General features: G+C 56.7%; 2 protein-coding genes across 2 annotated transcripts; both read left to right on the top strand.

Annotated features, from left to right (window-relative positions):
* Window positions 1-7,644: 7,644 nt before the first annotated feature.
* On the top strand, window positions 7,645-8,568 carry INS49_011140 (uncharacterized protein; the record flags this gene model as incomplete). The annotated part of the gene is made up of 2 exons (XM_043171859.1): window positions 7,645-7,691; window positions 7,755-8,568. The coding sequence occupies 2 exons, from the start codon at window positions 7,645-7,647 to the stop codon at window positions 8,566-8,568; spliced, it is 861 nt and encodes a 286-aa protein (XP_043023604.1).
* Window positions 8,569-9,843: 1,275 nt separating this feature from the next.
* On the top strand, window positions 9,844-12,011 carry INS49_011141 (uncharacterized protein; the record flags this gene model as incomplete). Its single annotated transcript, XM_043171860.1, has 2 exons — window positions 9,844-11,169; window positions 11,238-12,011. 2 exons carry the CDS (start codon window positions 9,844-9,846, stop codon window positions 12,009-12,011), a joined length of 2,100 nt encoding a protein of 699 aa, XP_043023605.1.
* Between the last annotated feature and the right edge of the window lie 1,193 nt (window positions 12,012-13,204).

Genomic DNA, 13,204 nt, shown 5'->3' on the forward strand with positions numbered 1-13,204 from the left:
CGAGTCTTCGGTGAAGCTCTTTTTGCAAGAGCTCAATGCTGTAATTGGAGCATTCAGATTCAACAGAAGTGAGCGTCGACGGTTCAATCGATGGCGTTCGGCGGGTGTTGTAGGCGTCGAATCCGGTGCACGTCGTGGTCGAGGGGGTTGTATCCGGTTATCGATACTTGGAATGGATAGCTGGGATGTATGCGTGAAGGAGGGTAGGCCGGAAACCAGGTTGACTTGAGTTGGGATTGGATATAGGAAAGTTCAAAAAGAGTGGACGGGCCTCCTGGAGAATTGGGCCTGGAATTATTAAAAGGAAAAGTGAAGAGATTGATGGGCGTGCAGGGAGGGACCAGAAAGATTGGGATGCGGGTCCTTTCCCTTAGGCGGCTCCGGGAGTTCTGACGCAGGTACCTCGACTTTCGCGTGAGGCTTCCGGGATTAGCGTGAAGATGCAATTATTAGAATAAACGTGGATCCAACGGTAATCAAATGAGCCTGGCTGCCCACACGGAGTCGGTGCCCTGAAGGGCGTCGAACCGGTTGAAACTAGGTTGAAGGGGATGATTTAAAAGGAAAAGAAGGACCGGCTGTAGTTTTGCCAAAGATCAGGGCCGTCCCTGGGGTCTAGGCCGTGGTTGTTGCTCTCCGTTCGCTGCGTTTGAGAGGCGTCTTGCAGCGGGATTGGAATGACGGGCTGAGGGAGAGCCAAGAAACACTACCAGTCAGAGCAGACACCCGCGACAGCTGGACGAAAGAAGACGTGTGTTGTGGGCCGTCAGACTGCAGCTTGTCTGCGCCTGAGATGACGAAAGGTTGACCTGATTTCAATGGCTGGTCTGCTGGTGTCGCTACTGGAACTGGCGTGAACTGCTGGCCGCAAGACGATGGGGCCCGTGAGTTCTGGCTTGGGGAGCTTTGTGGGTGAGAGGGCAGATCGATCCAATAGCGGGTGGGTTCGACAATTCCAGAACACCAGAAGGAGAGCAGGAGAGTAGAACTGGGGACTCGTGCGCAGACTGGGCGTGGGTCTCGAGAAGCTGGCGAGCAGGTGGCTTTGTGCGAGTGGCAGACCCGGTCCTTAGCATGAACGAAAGAAGCTGGGGGTGGTCGAGGAGGATCGATAGGGGCAGACAATCTCGCTAACGATTCGGGTCTCAGCGTTCTCTTTGAGGGGCCCAATTTGCGCCCACGACCAGGGTTTCCTCGAGCCAGTCCCCGTATTTCTTCCGTCGTGTTGCTGTGGCCCGTCCCACGCACGGCACGGTGAAGAAGCGTATGAAATGATGTGCAGAAAGGAGACGGCTGGATTTGACAGGAAGACTGCTCCACCCGGTTGAGCGCGACCCCAACGAGATTAGCGGATGGGTGCTCTCAGGTGAGGCGGCAGGCGGCTATGGCATTTCGAATGACAATGCGAGAGTGGGCTGTGGTTGTGACGGTGGGGTCTGGGGGGAAGGCGAGATGATGAGTTGACCGAGAGTGGAAAGAAAGGAAGGACGAGAACAAGAGTGCTGACGAAGGTATCGATCAGGCCGGGTCAATCAAATCAGGGTCAAATCAAGTCAAGTCAAGGTGCGTGAAGAGGTTGCATGCTGTAAAACGAGCAGTCGAGATGAGTCGTCTCGCGGCATTCGAGGAGGGAAGGGACAAGGGACGGCCGGGAGAGGGAGAGAGGTACACGGTAGCTCTGGTTGCCCTGGCCTTGCCCTGACCTGGCCCTGACCAGCGCTGCAGACTCGTTGCAACTGGTTGCCTGAGCCGAAGCAACCTTGGAACCTTGGGACCTTGGAATGCCCTGTTAGGTAAGGTACGGCAACTTGTCAGATGCTGATGTGCCAGTGGTGTACGGAGGTACTGGTGCACTGATGCCGGTGGTGCCAATGGGTGGGTGGTGGCGCCCGGGGCTAAGGGCCCAGGTCCCAGGTGAGGTTCATGCATTGCAAACGAGGAAGGGGCCGCCGTCAGTCACTGCACCGCGGCACTGGGTGCGCAGGTACAACGGCGCGAGGTACATCACACGCGAAACCGAGGGCAAAGGTACCAGGCTGGCTGGGATGTCTGAGTGCCTTTGGTTGTGCTAGCATACCTGGCGGAGGATAGCATAATAATGAATGGCTGCTGCTACTGTTGGTCCGTCCGTCCGTCTGCCCGTCCAGAGGCCAGGAGCGTCCCAAAGGCTTGCTTTGCCTGCCTTGTTGACACGTCGTTGTCGAAGCGATGCAGAGCTTTCGCATAACAAACAAGCGGTTGCTTGACAGACCCCGCCCCCAAAACAGCGAGTGGCAATGCTCTATTCTGGTCATCTCCTCGCAGCAACCTTGCAGCAGCGAGCAGCATCATCTCCTGCTCCTGCTGGGCTGTCTGGGCAACTGCCGGTGCTCCTCGGAGGGCCTGACGAGCAAGTGCAGTGCAGGACCAGTGCAGAGGCCCGGGCAGCACATACTTTCGCACGCCTACGCAGCACTCTGTGCTCCAATGCGGAGCACGTACGGAGTACACAGTGACCTCGTCTTGTCGGAAAGGCGGTTGGGAGGGCCCCTGCTCCAGCTGCGCTCCCGGCTGCAGCTCAGCCCCCTGGGTGCAGCGCTCTCAGGAACTGATAGGCGTCTACAATCCAAGCGGTCAATGCCCCGCGTAATTCTCGTGGGAGACGCGAGCTCAGACTCGTGCAGGGCTAACGGTCGCAACACTTACGCCCACGCATGTCAGGGATGGCCAGAACACGATCCGTTCCGGCAGAATTTACCATCCTAGCGGTTACGCGACGACGTTTTGGCGTCTGATCCCTCCGCTGCGCGGCACGAGCGCCAGGGGGAAACGGGGGCCGGAACAGGAGCTACCACAGCGCAGCATGTAGCACATGGACAGGAACAGGAACTGGCGCAGGTGATCATCTGCTTGTTGTCGGCCTCCTGCATTCAAAGTCTGGAAGTGAGGGGGAGCCTGGGGGGCAGCTGGAGGCTGGTCGACGCCATTCTGTTGCAGCTCGTCAGTGCGTACTCGTGAAGGCAACGGTGACGGTCGTGCACGCACACGCTGCACACTGCAAGCTGCACGCTGCACAAGAGATCGCCATTGATCCGAGGCCCGCTCTTGCCCATCTCGGTCGACCGTTGGAGGTGGAGCAAAAAGCAAGCTCCTGCTGAAGATTCAGAATTGCACGTGTGTGGTGCCGAGGGAGGCTGGCCGGCACCACTTTTGACGCGCCTTCTGCATTGACCAGTTGTTGGCAGCCCGCCAATATACTCACAAAAAGGGTCTATCCCCATTCTATTGCCACTTTAGAGTTACCTTTGTCGGCTTGCTTTGATGAGCAAAGCGTGCCCCGTGCTATTGGCAAATGGCACTGTTCACCCGGGCCCAGCATGAGCCAAGAGCGTCATCATTTGCGCGTCAAGCGGATCAATCCCAAGCAGGAAAACAAGGGGAAAACATTCGGCATCGTCTGTTGTCCAGTCATGCTGTCGTTGACGATGGCCTCTTCCTGGGGACAACACCGCGTTGCTGGTGTCCGCTGCCAGCTCACCGTGCCTTGCAGGCTACTGCAACCCTTGTCCTCTTTGGGCCATTGGGCAAACGTATCTGGACGATCTAGTCCTATTATGGGAATGGTAAAGACGACAAGCATGGATCCGCTGGGAGAAAAGGGGGGATCAACACTGGACTTGCCCTACCACAGCTGCCATACGAGAGCCGGCCGCGGAATCACACCAGAATTCCGTGCTCACCCCCCACAGGAAGTCTTCTTGGGGATCGATCGGCTGCTGCCCAAGACGATGGTTGTTCCACGAGACCTTGGTCAAGCAGTCAAAGTCGAGCTGCGGCTGCAGCAACAAGCTCACTTAGCTTTGTCACCACGGATACCGCCGCAGAGGTCAAGATGTCGGTATGTTCACCGGTCAATTAAAATCACAAATAGGATTTCTCACCCGCCAGCAAGCAGGCCGTGCACGTGGAGGTATCGATACTTTATGCCCAGGGTCTGCGGGGTTTAAGATTCGGCCACTTCAAGTTGAGACGAAGCTCCCCGGTTGAAACGAGGCACGGGGAGCGGCAAGCTGCCAAAGAAGCAGAGAAGAACGGGAGGAAGATTCGTTCCGGAATGAATTAGTGGACCGGCGTCGTACTGTGGTACGAAGATAGGATCCCGGAAATCTGCCGCCGAATGTTTAGACGAAACGAGTTGTTGAAGAAGGCCCGTACAGTGAAGGCACCAACAACTCGCAGTTCGACGTCATTACCTCGGGGTGGGTTCCATTCTGTCCAGCTTCATATATCCGAAGTTCGAGTCCTCGTCTTTCGGGTGGCCATCTCATCAAACTTGCCACGGCCGGCACAGTGCCTCGAGGAGTCGCCTGTTCGGTGAGGCTTGGGGCAGCAAGAGTACACGCCACCGGCCGACGAGCTCTCGGGATCAAGGTTCCTGGGGAAGCCCTTGCCTTATTCGCGCCCTGAGCTGCTAGTCATTGTTTTGGTGTTAAGACTGACCTGACTGGCCGGGGCAAATGAGGTTCTCGAGCCGTCTGTGTCTACTTTCATGCGACGTTTTGGTCGGGTGTGAACGTGGGGCGACTTGTTCATGCACTCATTTTAGAGCAACACCGTAAGCAGTCCGGCAAGCAAACGCTTCGATGAACATGCTTGGCCGGAGATTCGCCTTTCATCTCACGGGAGCTTGGGCCTCTGGTTTGCCCCAGGCCCCCAGAAGCCGTGCCGTCCTGCGTCCATGTAACCCCTACATCTGTGGCTAATAGGGTAGCTTTGGCCAAATGAGTGGTAGGGGTCTAGCTGTTGACGATACCATCAGGAAATTTGTCCCGAGGCTAATTCAAGGTTCAAGCTGCCTGCGAAGCACGCCGCCGGCCACGGATGGCAGCGCTGAAATTTGCAAAGTGAGGTGAAATTTGTCTCGTCTCAGCGCCCGCTCAATGCCGTCCCAAACAAGGTCATGATATCTGCGTCTGCGGGCGAAACCTCAGCCTTTGTTCCTGTTGTCACGGATCGGCACTGACTCGCCGCCAGGTGCAAACCCAGCCCAAGCCGAGTCGGGACGGTTCATCCTCTCCCGAAGCCCGTGACTGTCAGGCACTGCCCGTAATCACAAAAGAGCTGGTGGTCGCATGCACCTTGGGCCACAATGTAACTCGTGGTGAACTTGGGGCCTAAAACGCCCAGAGGCCCTGGCCGCGAAAGGGGGTTCGCCGGCCCTTGGTGCACCAACGATCCGGAGCGTCTTCCGAACCTAGGGGGGCCCATCGCGCTTGGTCGTTTCGGGCCATACCCACTCTCCTGGGAATCTCGGTCGCACCGTTCGTCAGTTTCGCTTCGACCGCTGTGGGCTCGTGTCAACAACAAGATTCCCAACACGGAAAGCTCGGTTCTCGCCTGTCTTCGTCAATCGGAGATCCACTCCTTCTGATAGCTTCCATCGCCTAACCAGGGCTGGTCGACGGGAACCCCACCGCCGTTGAGTTCGCCAAGGGTGCCGCGATTTGCGCCGCTTTCCCACCCGCGGCAGACGACGGCGCGCTGGCATATGGGAATGTCCAGCTGCGTGCGTAATGATGGTGGCTGGTCTGTGGACGAAGGATGGACAACTGCCCCCCTCCCTCTCCCCCGGATTTTGGACCGCCGAACCACAGTTGACGCGGCAACGTGGGCCGGAGCTTTCCTCTGACCGCTATGTCCTGCTGTCGGCGGTCAACGACAAGTCGTCGTGAACGATGGGGCCCAGAGCCACCCAGCCCCCCGGGTCGAGGGGTCCGTCGCGCTCACCGACTTGGATCCCACGTGGTTTGAGAACTGTTCTCCGCTTTTCTCGTAGCTTTTTCGTGTTATCGAGACTCTTTCTTGGACTATTCTCGCATTGGTGAATGGATTTTGTGTCTAGGGGGGCAGGACACCGGGCAAGTGCTCGGCTAGTAGGATAATGTATGTACCTTGACATTCAAGGTTTTGCGTTGTCTCGTCTCGGATGAACGCAATGAGGACTCGATGTGTCGCGCCCGGGACTCGGGACTGGAGCGATATTCCAGGAGGCTACGTGATGGCTGGAAGTTGGGGCGCCACACTGCCAGAGACTGTTCGTCGAGAGTGTCCTGATACTTGGAATCAGCCGTCCAGACACTCAGTCTGCTGTCTGGTGAAGCCGTTGCGCCTGTAGACCCCTGCAGAAATCGCAATCCGGCATTGTCATCAGACGGTGTGTATGGACGAGTTCTAGCTGCGAAGGTTTTCTAACAAGACACGGTTGGACGCTCTGCAATGCCTTCGGCAGCGGCTTTGAGATGTAGTGAGTGTAAAGGTTAGCCACTTAATGTTATTGATAGAGTAGACTGGTTTGGCTGACTCCGTCAAGATAACTTCCTGAGGAAGCACCGCTTTGCCGTTCATGACAGGATCGAGGGCAGATATCCGTGACGAAATCTTGTCTGTCTATTCAGTAAAGGATTCCTCCGCTCCGAACAAAGAAAGTGCTCGAATTGGAAGGGCATGTTCTCCAGATATGTCAAGACCGTCCGTCTTCCTTTGGCAGCCAGCTGGGGCTAGCTGTGCGTTCGGCCCCTCTGATGTGGCTGGCAGTATCATGTGTACTCGTCCACGCCCACGTATGGCATCGCAATACGCCTAGCTATACTACATACAGCTCAGGTTAATATGGGCTTCATCGGTGGAAGGACGGTGGTCTTTCTTTCTTACACTTGGGGAGAGAGCTGTGGTGATTCATGCGTTGTCGCCTGAAGGCAAAGGAAGCAAACGGGCGTTTGAACATGCTGAACAACTACTCATCTGAAACCTTGATTTCCCTGGTGACCACAGCCAGAGCCTTCACAAAGCCCCGCCTGGCGAAGCTTTGCCCTGGAAACAGCCAGGCAGCCATTGCCTTGACCAAAGTCCTAGAAAACAGGTGCCTTCCTTTTCTCAAAGGTCGTGCCACTCCCTTCAGTCTGGACTCCGTACAAAGGCTTCCAAGGTTGTGAGAAACATTTACCTACAGCACAAGAGCGGCAACAACGACCGCAAGGGGTACCCGCACCTACTTCAGGAGAACACACTCCTTGCTTCTCTTAGTCTCTAGCCTCGAGACTGTCTTTGGTCTTTTCCCCTCTCTTTTTCTGAAGGCAGAGTCTCTTCAAGGGGTGGTACGTATGACTTAGGGTACGTGGGTTGGTACCAACCTCCTCTTTCGAGGCACACACCAGCATCACTTTGCACCTTCCACCTCCCACCTTCCATGTCCCCTTCTCGACCTTCGTATTGAGCTTCCTTCACATTTGGATCCTCCTCATCTATCATCACCACAGTGGTGGCAACAGTGTCTTCGAAAAGCCTGAGCCACTGATCACCCACCTCTCCCAACACTGCCATCATCCCAACGGCCATCTTCCACCCAAACTGAAGTCCCCAAAGCAGCAGCTTTGCCGTTTGCTCTCTCTCCGCAACAGCCACCCTTCGATACCAAACCCTTCAGGGAAAACGGGACGAAATCCTGTCCAGCGCCTGCCTGCCAACTCTCAGTATGTTCTCACATGCCATCGTTTGCCGCTTGTAACCTTTCTGAAGACCTAACCACACAGTTTAGGGGCATCCATCTCCGCTTTGGTTTACATTTGGCCACCCACCTCTCAGGAGTCACTTGATCCAGCCGGCAAGATGTCCGACTACTACAGCAACAAGCACAACAAGAGCCTTCCAGCCATGTAAGAACACGAAGCCCTTTTCCTCTGTCAGGCTAGGCCGAGACTGACCATGTGCTCCTACAGGCTCAAGTGCGCGGCTGACGGCAAGTTGGAGAAGAACAGCATGTTCTCGAACAGTATGCTCAAGAAACGATCCTTCAATCCCAATGCCCAGATCACTTGTCGCAAGCACACCGCTAGCGCTGCTATCGAGTTGCTTTGCAGCAGCTGCCGCAAGCAGAAGCCCATCGAATTTTTCAGCAAGAATGAGCGGAAGTCCAGTGGTGCCCAGCGCTGCCGCGCTTGTGTCGAGTGGATTGAGTGTGACGAGCCTGACCACGTCCCTTTGCCAGCCCCCAACAGCATTCGTGATCACAAAGAGATCAAGGTGTACAAGGGCGATCCCAAGAACACTGTGCCTTACCACTGTGACGAGGATGGCGACTATATCACTGAGCCTCGCGACAACTCGTGGGTGGGACGATCCCTGGAGACCACGGGCGCCGAGACTGGTGATGGTCTTACAACCGAGAACCTCCAGCACATCAACGATGCCCGCAACTCACGCTCTGCCTCCAGCCGCGGTTACGGGAGCTACCATCCGTCCTCTGCACCCACCGACTCGGCGTCTACCACTGGCACTGAGGAGACGGCCCGGCCCCGCGACGCGCCCCAGTTCAATGCTTACGGTCCCAACGGCCAGTTCCAGAGGCGCCAAGCCGGCACTGCTTCTTCAGTGACCTCGGCCACTTCCCGCAGCACCACCGGAAGCAAGGACTGGGCCAGACCGGCCACCCGCAAGTATCCTCCCGCATTGCCTCGACACATGGAGTACGAGAATCCCGATACCGTCGGACACGACGCCTACGATGACGACGACAGCTCAGACGGCTGCTAGGTGGACGATGGCCCGGAACGTGCTCTAGCCTCGCATGACATTGTCAGTGCGGCTAATGGCAGTCACGCGAAACGTGTATTCGGGTTGCTGTCGGGGCCTGGCACGTCGAGCAATTTTGGAACTTGGTCGAGCATTTTGGGAGTTCGCCGAGCATTTTGGAACTTTGGGGGAAGAAGATGGCTTCGCGGATCACTGCACAGGTTAGATTGAAACCCGGTAGGCTGCGATGGACACAGCAAGACAATGAATACGACAAGATAGTATTCTGAACCCCTTCAGATCCGGATGACCGTATATTGGGCTGCATGTGCAACTTCATCGTGATGAAAGCCATCCTATCCACTCGGGTGGAAGCAGGGCGGATCTTGCGGGACCCTTCCTTTTAGTGCCCTCACCTGATCAGTGTCTCGAGTTCGGCCTCGATGATCAACATCCCGGCGAGTGCCAGCACACGGCGAGAATACCACGGGAATACCTGCCGACGCCATTGTGGCGGCTGATCGCGACCAGTCCTTGCTGCGTATGCCACTCGGGTGAGGATGCGATTGGAGTGAGGTGGAGTTGGATGTGGGAAGACAAGCAAGTGAGGCAAACCCGGGGAGTTCTTTTGCCACAAGCGGACGTAAACATGTTAAATGCTGCAGTAGAGCCGCAGATATTCTCCAGCACTTTTGGAGATCGACAGAACTGCACACACCCCAAAGTTACCGCTACATGTGCAGTGCAACGCAGCGGTCTCTTGACAGGCAGACAAGCCATGTTGACTGTTTCCAGGTCGTCTGCCCTCCCCCTTATTGAGGCCTGATCAGCAGGGATGGCCCCTCTTCGTGAGGCTTCGCTGGCAGGGCGCCCGACTGCTACGAGGCGGGCGGCAGAAGCAGAGAGACCAGCAGGAGCGGCACACCGGGGGCCTTGGCTGTAGAGTTGTGTTTTCGTTCCCTTTCATTCCACTTTCTGTTTCATCGCGCGAATCAAATGTCTGCCCAGCGGCACCACCGTGGGGTTGACGCATCGCCGCCCCGGCCCCCCGTGACGTCGCGTCGCCCAACGTCGAATATCTACAAGCCCTACTTCAACACCTCTCCGGCTCCAGCTTTGCGTTCCTCGAGTCATCTCAACCTTTTCATCTCTGATAGCAGTGTGTTCCTTTGGATTCGACGGCCCTTTTCTTGTATCGCGTGTTTTCAACTAGCTCTCCAACGTGCTCTATTCGGGTTCATCATGCATCGATAAACACTTTCCGCCATCTTGTCACGGACCAAATAATACATGACCATGTCGAAATACGAGGACGATAAAGGTCAACCCAGGGAGAAGGAGAGGGTGCCGACGCTCAAAGCGACCGACTGGAAGACGCCACATGGACAAGTCAAGGCACAGAGTGATACCGAAGATGTGTCGCCACGGTCCAAAGGCGAGATTCCCTTGACCGAGAGGCACACAGAAGAGATCCGAAGACGCATCGAAGAAGCCAAAGAGAGGGCAGCGAAGACCAGTCCTCCTGTCTCTGATGTTTCAGTACCTTCTCGGTCTCCAACTCAGCCTGCTGTGCCCCCTCCGATAAACCCCAACCTGTCTACGTCCAGTTTGAGCTCAGTATCCCCGGAGCTTCTGACAGAGCTGCGTAAGATCATCAGGGAAGAGGTCGAGCAGCTAAACAAGGGAGAGAAGCAAGCCGAGCCACTTGATAAGCCATCAAGGCCCCCGAGGCCAACATCCCCTCTCCGTCCATGGACGGACACCCAGGACTATGTCCTCCCTACCGCCGCAGCTGCCGCCGCAGCTGCCACTGCTGCAAGCTTGCCAAAGGACGGCGGTGAGAAGAGATCAAGTCCGACGACAACAGGAGGACCATTTCCGACCACCACGCAACACAAGGATCCCCCACGGCATTCAACTGTGCGCTTTAGCAATGAGACTAAAGCGGCCATGCCCGTGCCCCCTCGAAGCGGCGAGGACGACAACCGAAAGAGCTCGTCCACCAAAGATGCCAGGCAGTTGACAGCCATCGACCAGAAGTGGGGGGTGCTGTTCGACAAAGACGGCGAGTCGACCAAGCGGATGGAGCATGTTGTCAAGGGGCTCGCAAACTACATCATCGAAGAGTTCATGCCACAGAGCTCCATCGTGATCACACCCGAGAAAATGGCTGCATTCTACTCGCACCACCGCCTGGACAAGGAGGTGTTCCCCTTTGCAGTCCTGTTTAAGTCACGTTCGAAGCACCTGCACGAGGCTTTGGAAAGCCTATATGAGGACCTGGGATGTCAGTACTTCCTCGCCCCCGTCGACAGCAGATCACGGCCAAGTGTCCCTGGCCTCACGCCTGCGGGCTTCAAGCACTGGCTGGTCTCGTTCGTCCAAGCGTATCCCGACGAAGAGGCCAAGCGCCTGGACAAGGTTGTGTCAGCTTTGCCTATTGAAGCGGACAGTCTCTTGGACGGGAAACCCGAGAGGCTTCCGAAGCAAATATCACGATATCTTCTTCCGGAGAAACCGGTGCGAAAGGTGCAGAAGATAGTGGATGAGGCGATGAGAAACTTCACACAAGACATCAACAACTCGTCAACATCGCAGTCAAATACAGCAATAACAGCAGTGGTGGAAGACCAACACCGATCGTCGCAACTCAGGAGAAACGGCCATCGATAACTACGAGCGGCGCGCAGAGCTCACGGTATATACCAGACGCCGCTATCAAGGAGAATAGGGCGGACGATGGAGGTACGGGCCAAGAAAGGGACAGGCGAACGACCTCGACAGCTGCCAGCGGCAGCCGCGACCACGACGACAGCCGCAGAAAATCGATGGCGACACCACCAGGGCCCGGCCACCTCGGACGGACGAACTCGCTCGACACAGGCGGCCGAAATTCCCAGAGCAGCAGGACGGCCCACGCCTCGTCGTCCGGTGGAGGGCTGGGAAGGTCAGCGACCGGGTCCTCGTCATCCTCGAGAAAGAATCGCAGCCCTCAGAGGAACTCGTATAGCCAGTCTGTACCTTCGGGCCTCAACCGCGACGATGTTGGGGCCGACCGGCGGTCGTCCACGATATCAGCGGCTGCAGCGAGCGTAGCGGCGGCAGTCTTGAGGCCCTCGTCGCGCGCGGCGATATCGGCGGCCCATCTGGCCTCCCAGGGCATGTCGTCGTCGACGCCTGCCCTGGACACGGGTGCGCGAGACCCGCGGGCTGGTGGCGACTCCCGCGACAAACGGCCCAGCCTGGACGAGTCGCTGCCGCGGGCGCCGACGTCGGCCTTCAACCTGAGGGACAAGGCCGGTCTCGACAACAGAAGCTCCAGCAAGCAGTCCAAGAGACGGAGCATGGTGCTCCCCGACCTCAAGGGCCCGACGTGGGACGACTACCTCAAGAGCTCTGCGCCCAAGTCGTCGACCTCGTCGTTCATGAAGAGGGCGGACCCCGGGTACCACTCGTCGGGTTGAGGAGGACGCAGACTGGGGATTGGAAGGAGGCGCAGCGGGTAATTAGCTCGCAGGAGCGAGTGTGCGAGGCTGCTTGGTGCGTTGCTTCGGATGTTGGCCAAGAGTCCCTCAGGCACGGCACGCGACCACGACGCTGGGGCTGTCACGAAAGGAAGCGGGGCGGAGTTCTTCATACGTTTGGTGCTTTGAATAGCTGGATACCCCAAGGCAGACATATTCCAAGATTGATGATTTCAATGGAAGCCGAAGTTTTCATCGTTGCAAAGCCAAACTGTGTCCCCATGGACTTGTACTGCGTAGGTCTGGCTCACCAGGATCCCCAGATGCCCGGACTAGTTTGTGTTTCTTTGGGGAAAAGGAGCACCGATGGGAAACTCTCCGGCGTAAGTCCTGCAGGACCAGCTCGTATCGCCAAGGATCCAAATGTGTGAGACAAATGAACCCACCTGCCAGCTGCCTAGGTCTTACCGTCTCTGATCCGTCTTTCCCGAAAGTAGACTTCGGTACCTGTGCAAGGCTCTGGGGATCCGTGCGAACCTGGGGCTGGCTTAGAGCACAGCTCACTGGGCTTGTTTACCGATTCATGCCAGATCTGGAGGCTCTGTCGCACAGCGCAGAAGTAAAGCACGAAATCCTATAGGAGAAGCCCCTGTGGGATAACCTCCTGTAGGATCGCTAGGGGCTTGGGGTCAAAATTGCCTGTCCAATTGTCTCGGGTGGTCTGCAGCGGACAGCTTCCTGTTGGCTGATGGCATGATTGATCTCGTGCCATGTTTCAATGTCGAAGATTGCGCCCTTGCCTCTTGTCGGTTTTGTCTCAAAGGTCACCAATGGGACAGGAGTCCAGAAACGTGACAGGCTTCTAGCCGATCTCTTGGCAGGGCTTCGAGCGATGGCATCTCCCTGCCATCGGACGGAAATCCGACCATCATCTTGCGGCGGTAGCATACGATCGTCCGAACTATGGCAGCAGCCCTCCAGTCTTGGCCCATATAATATACCCAGAACGGTGGGGTGGCTCATCCATGCGGCACCAACGAGTTTGGTGTGCTACTGTACATAGTTGTCGCAGTCCTACAGGCGTGGTCTCGGACTGCGGACCTGCTTGGCTCCTGCTCCGAGCAGTCCACAGTAAATGGTGGAATTCGTCATTCCGAACAGCCAGGAGAAGATGATGTCACACTGATCTCCGA

Source organism: Diaporthe citri (assembly GCF_014595645.1).
Source record: "Diaporthe citri strain NFHF-8-4 chromosome Unknown scaffold_5, whole genome shotgun sequence".
Lineage (NCBI taxonomy): Eukaryota > Fungi > Ascomycota > Sordariomycetes > Diaporthales > Diaporthaceae > Diaporthe > Diaporthe citri.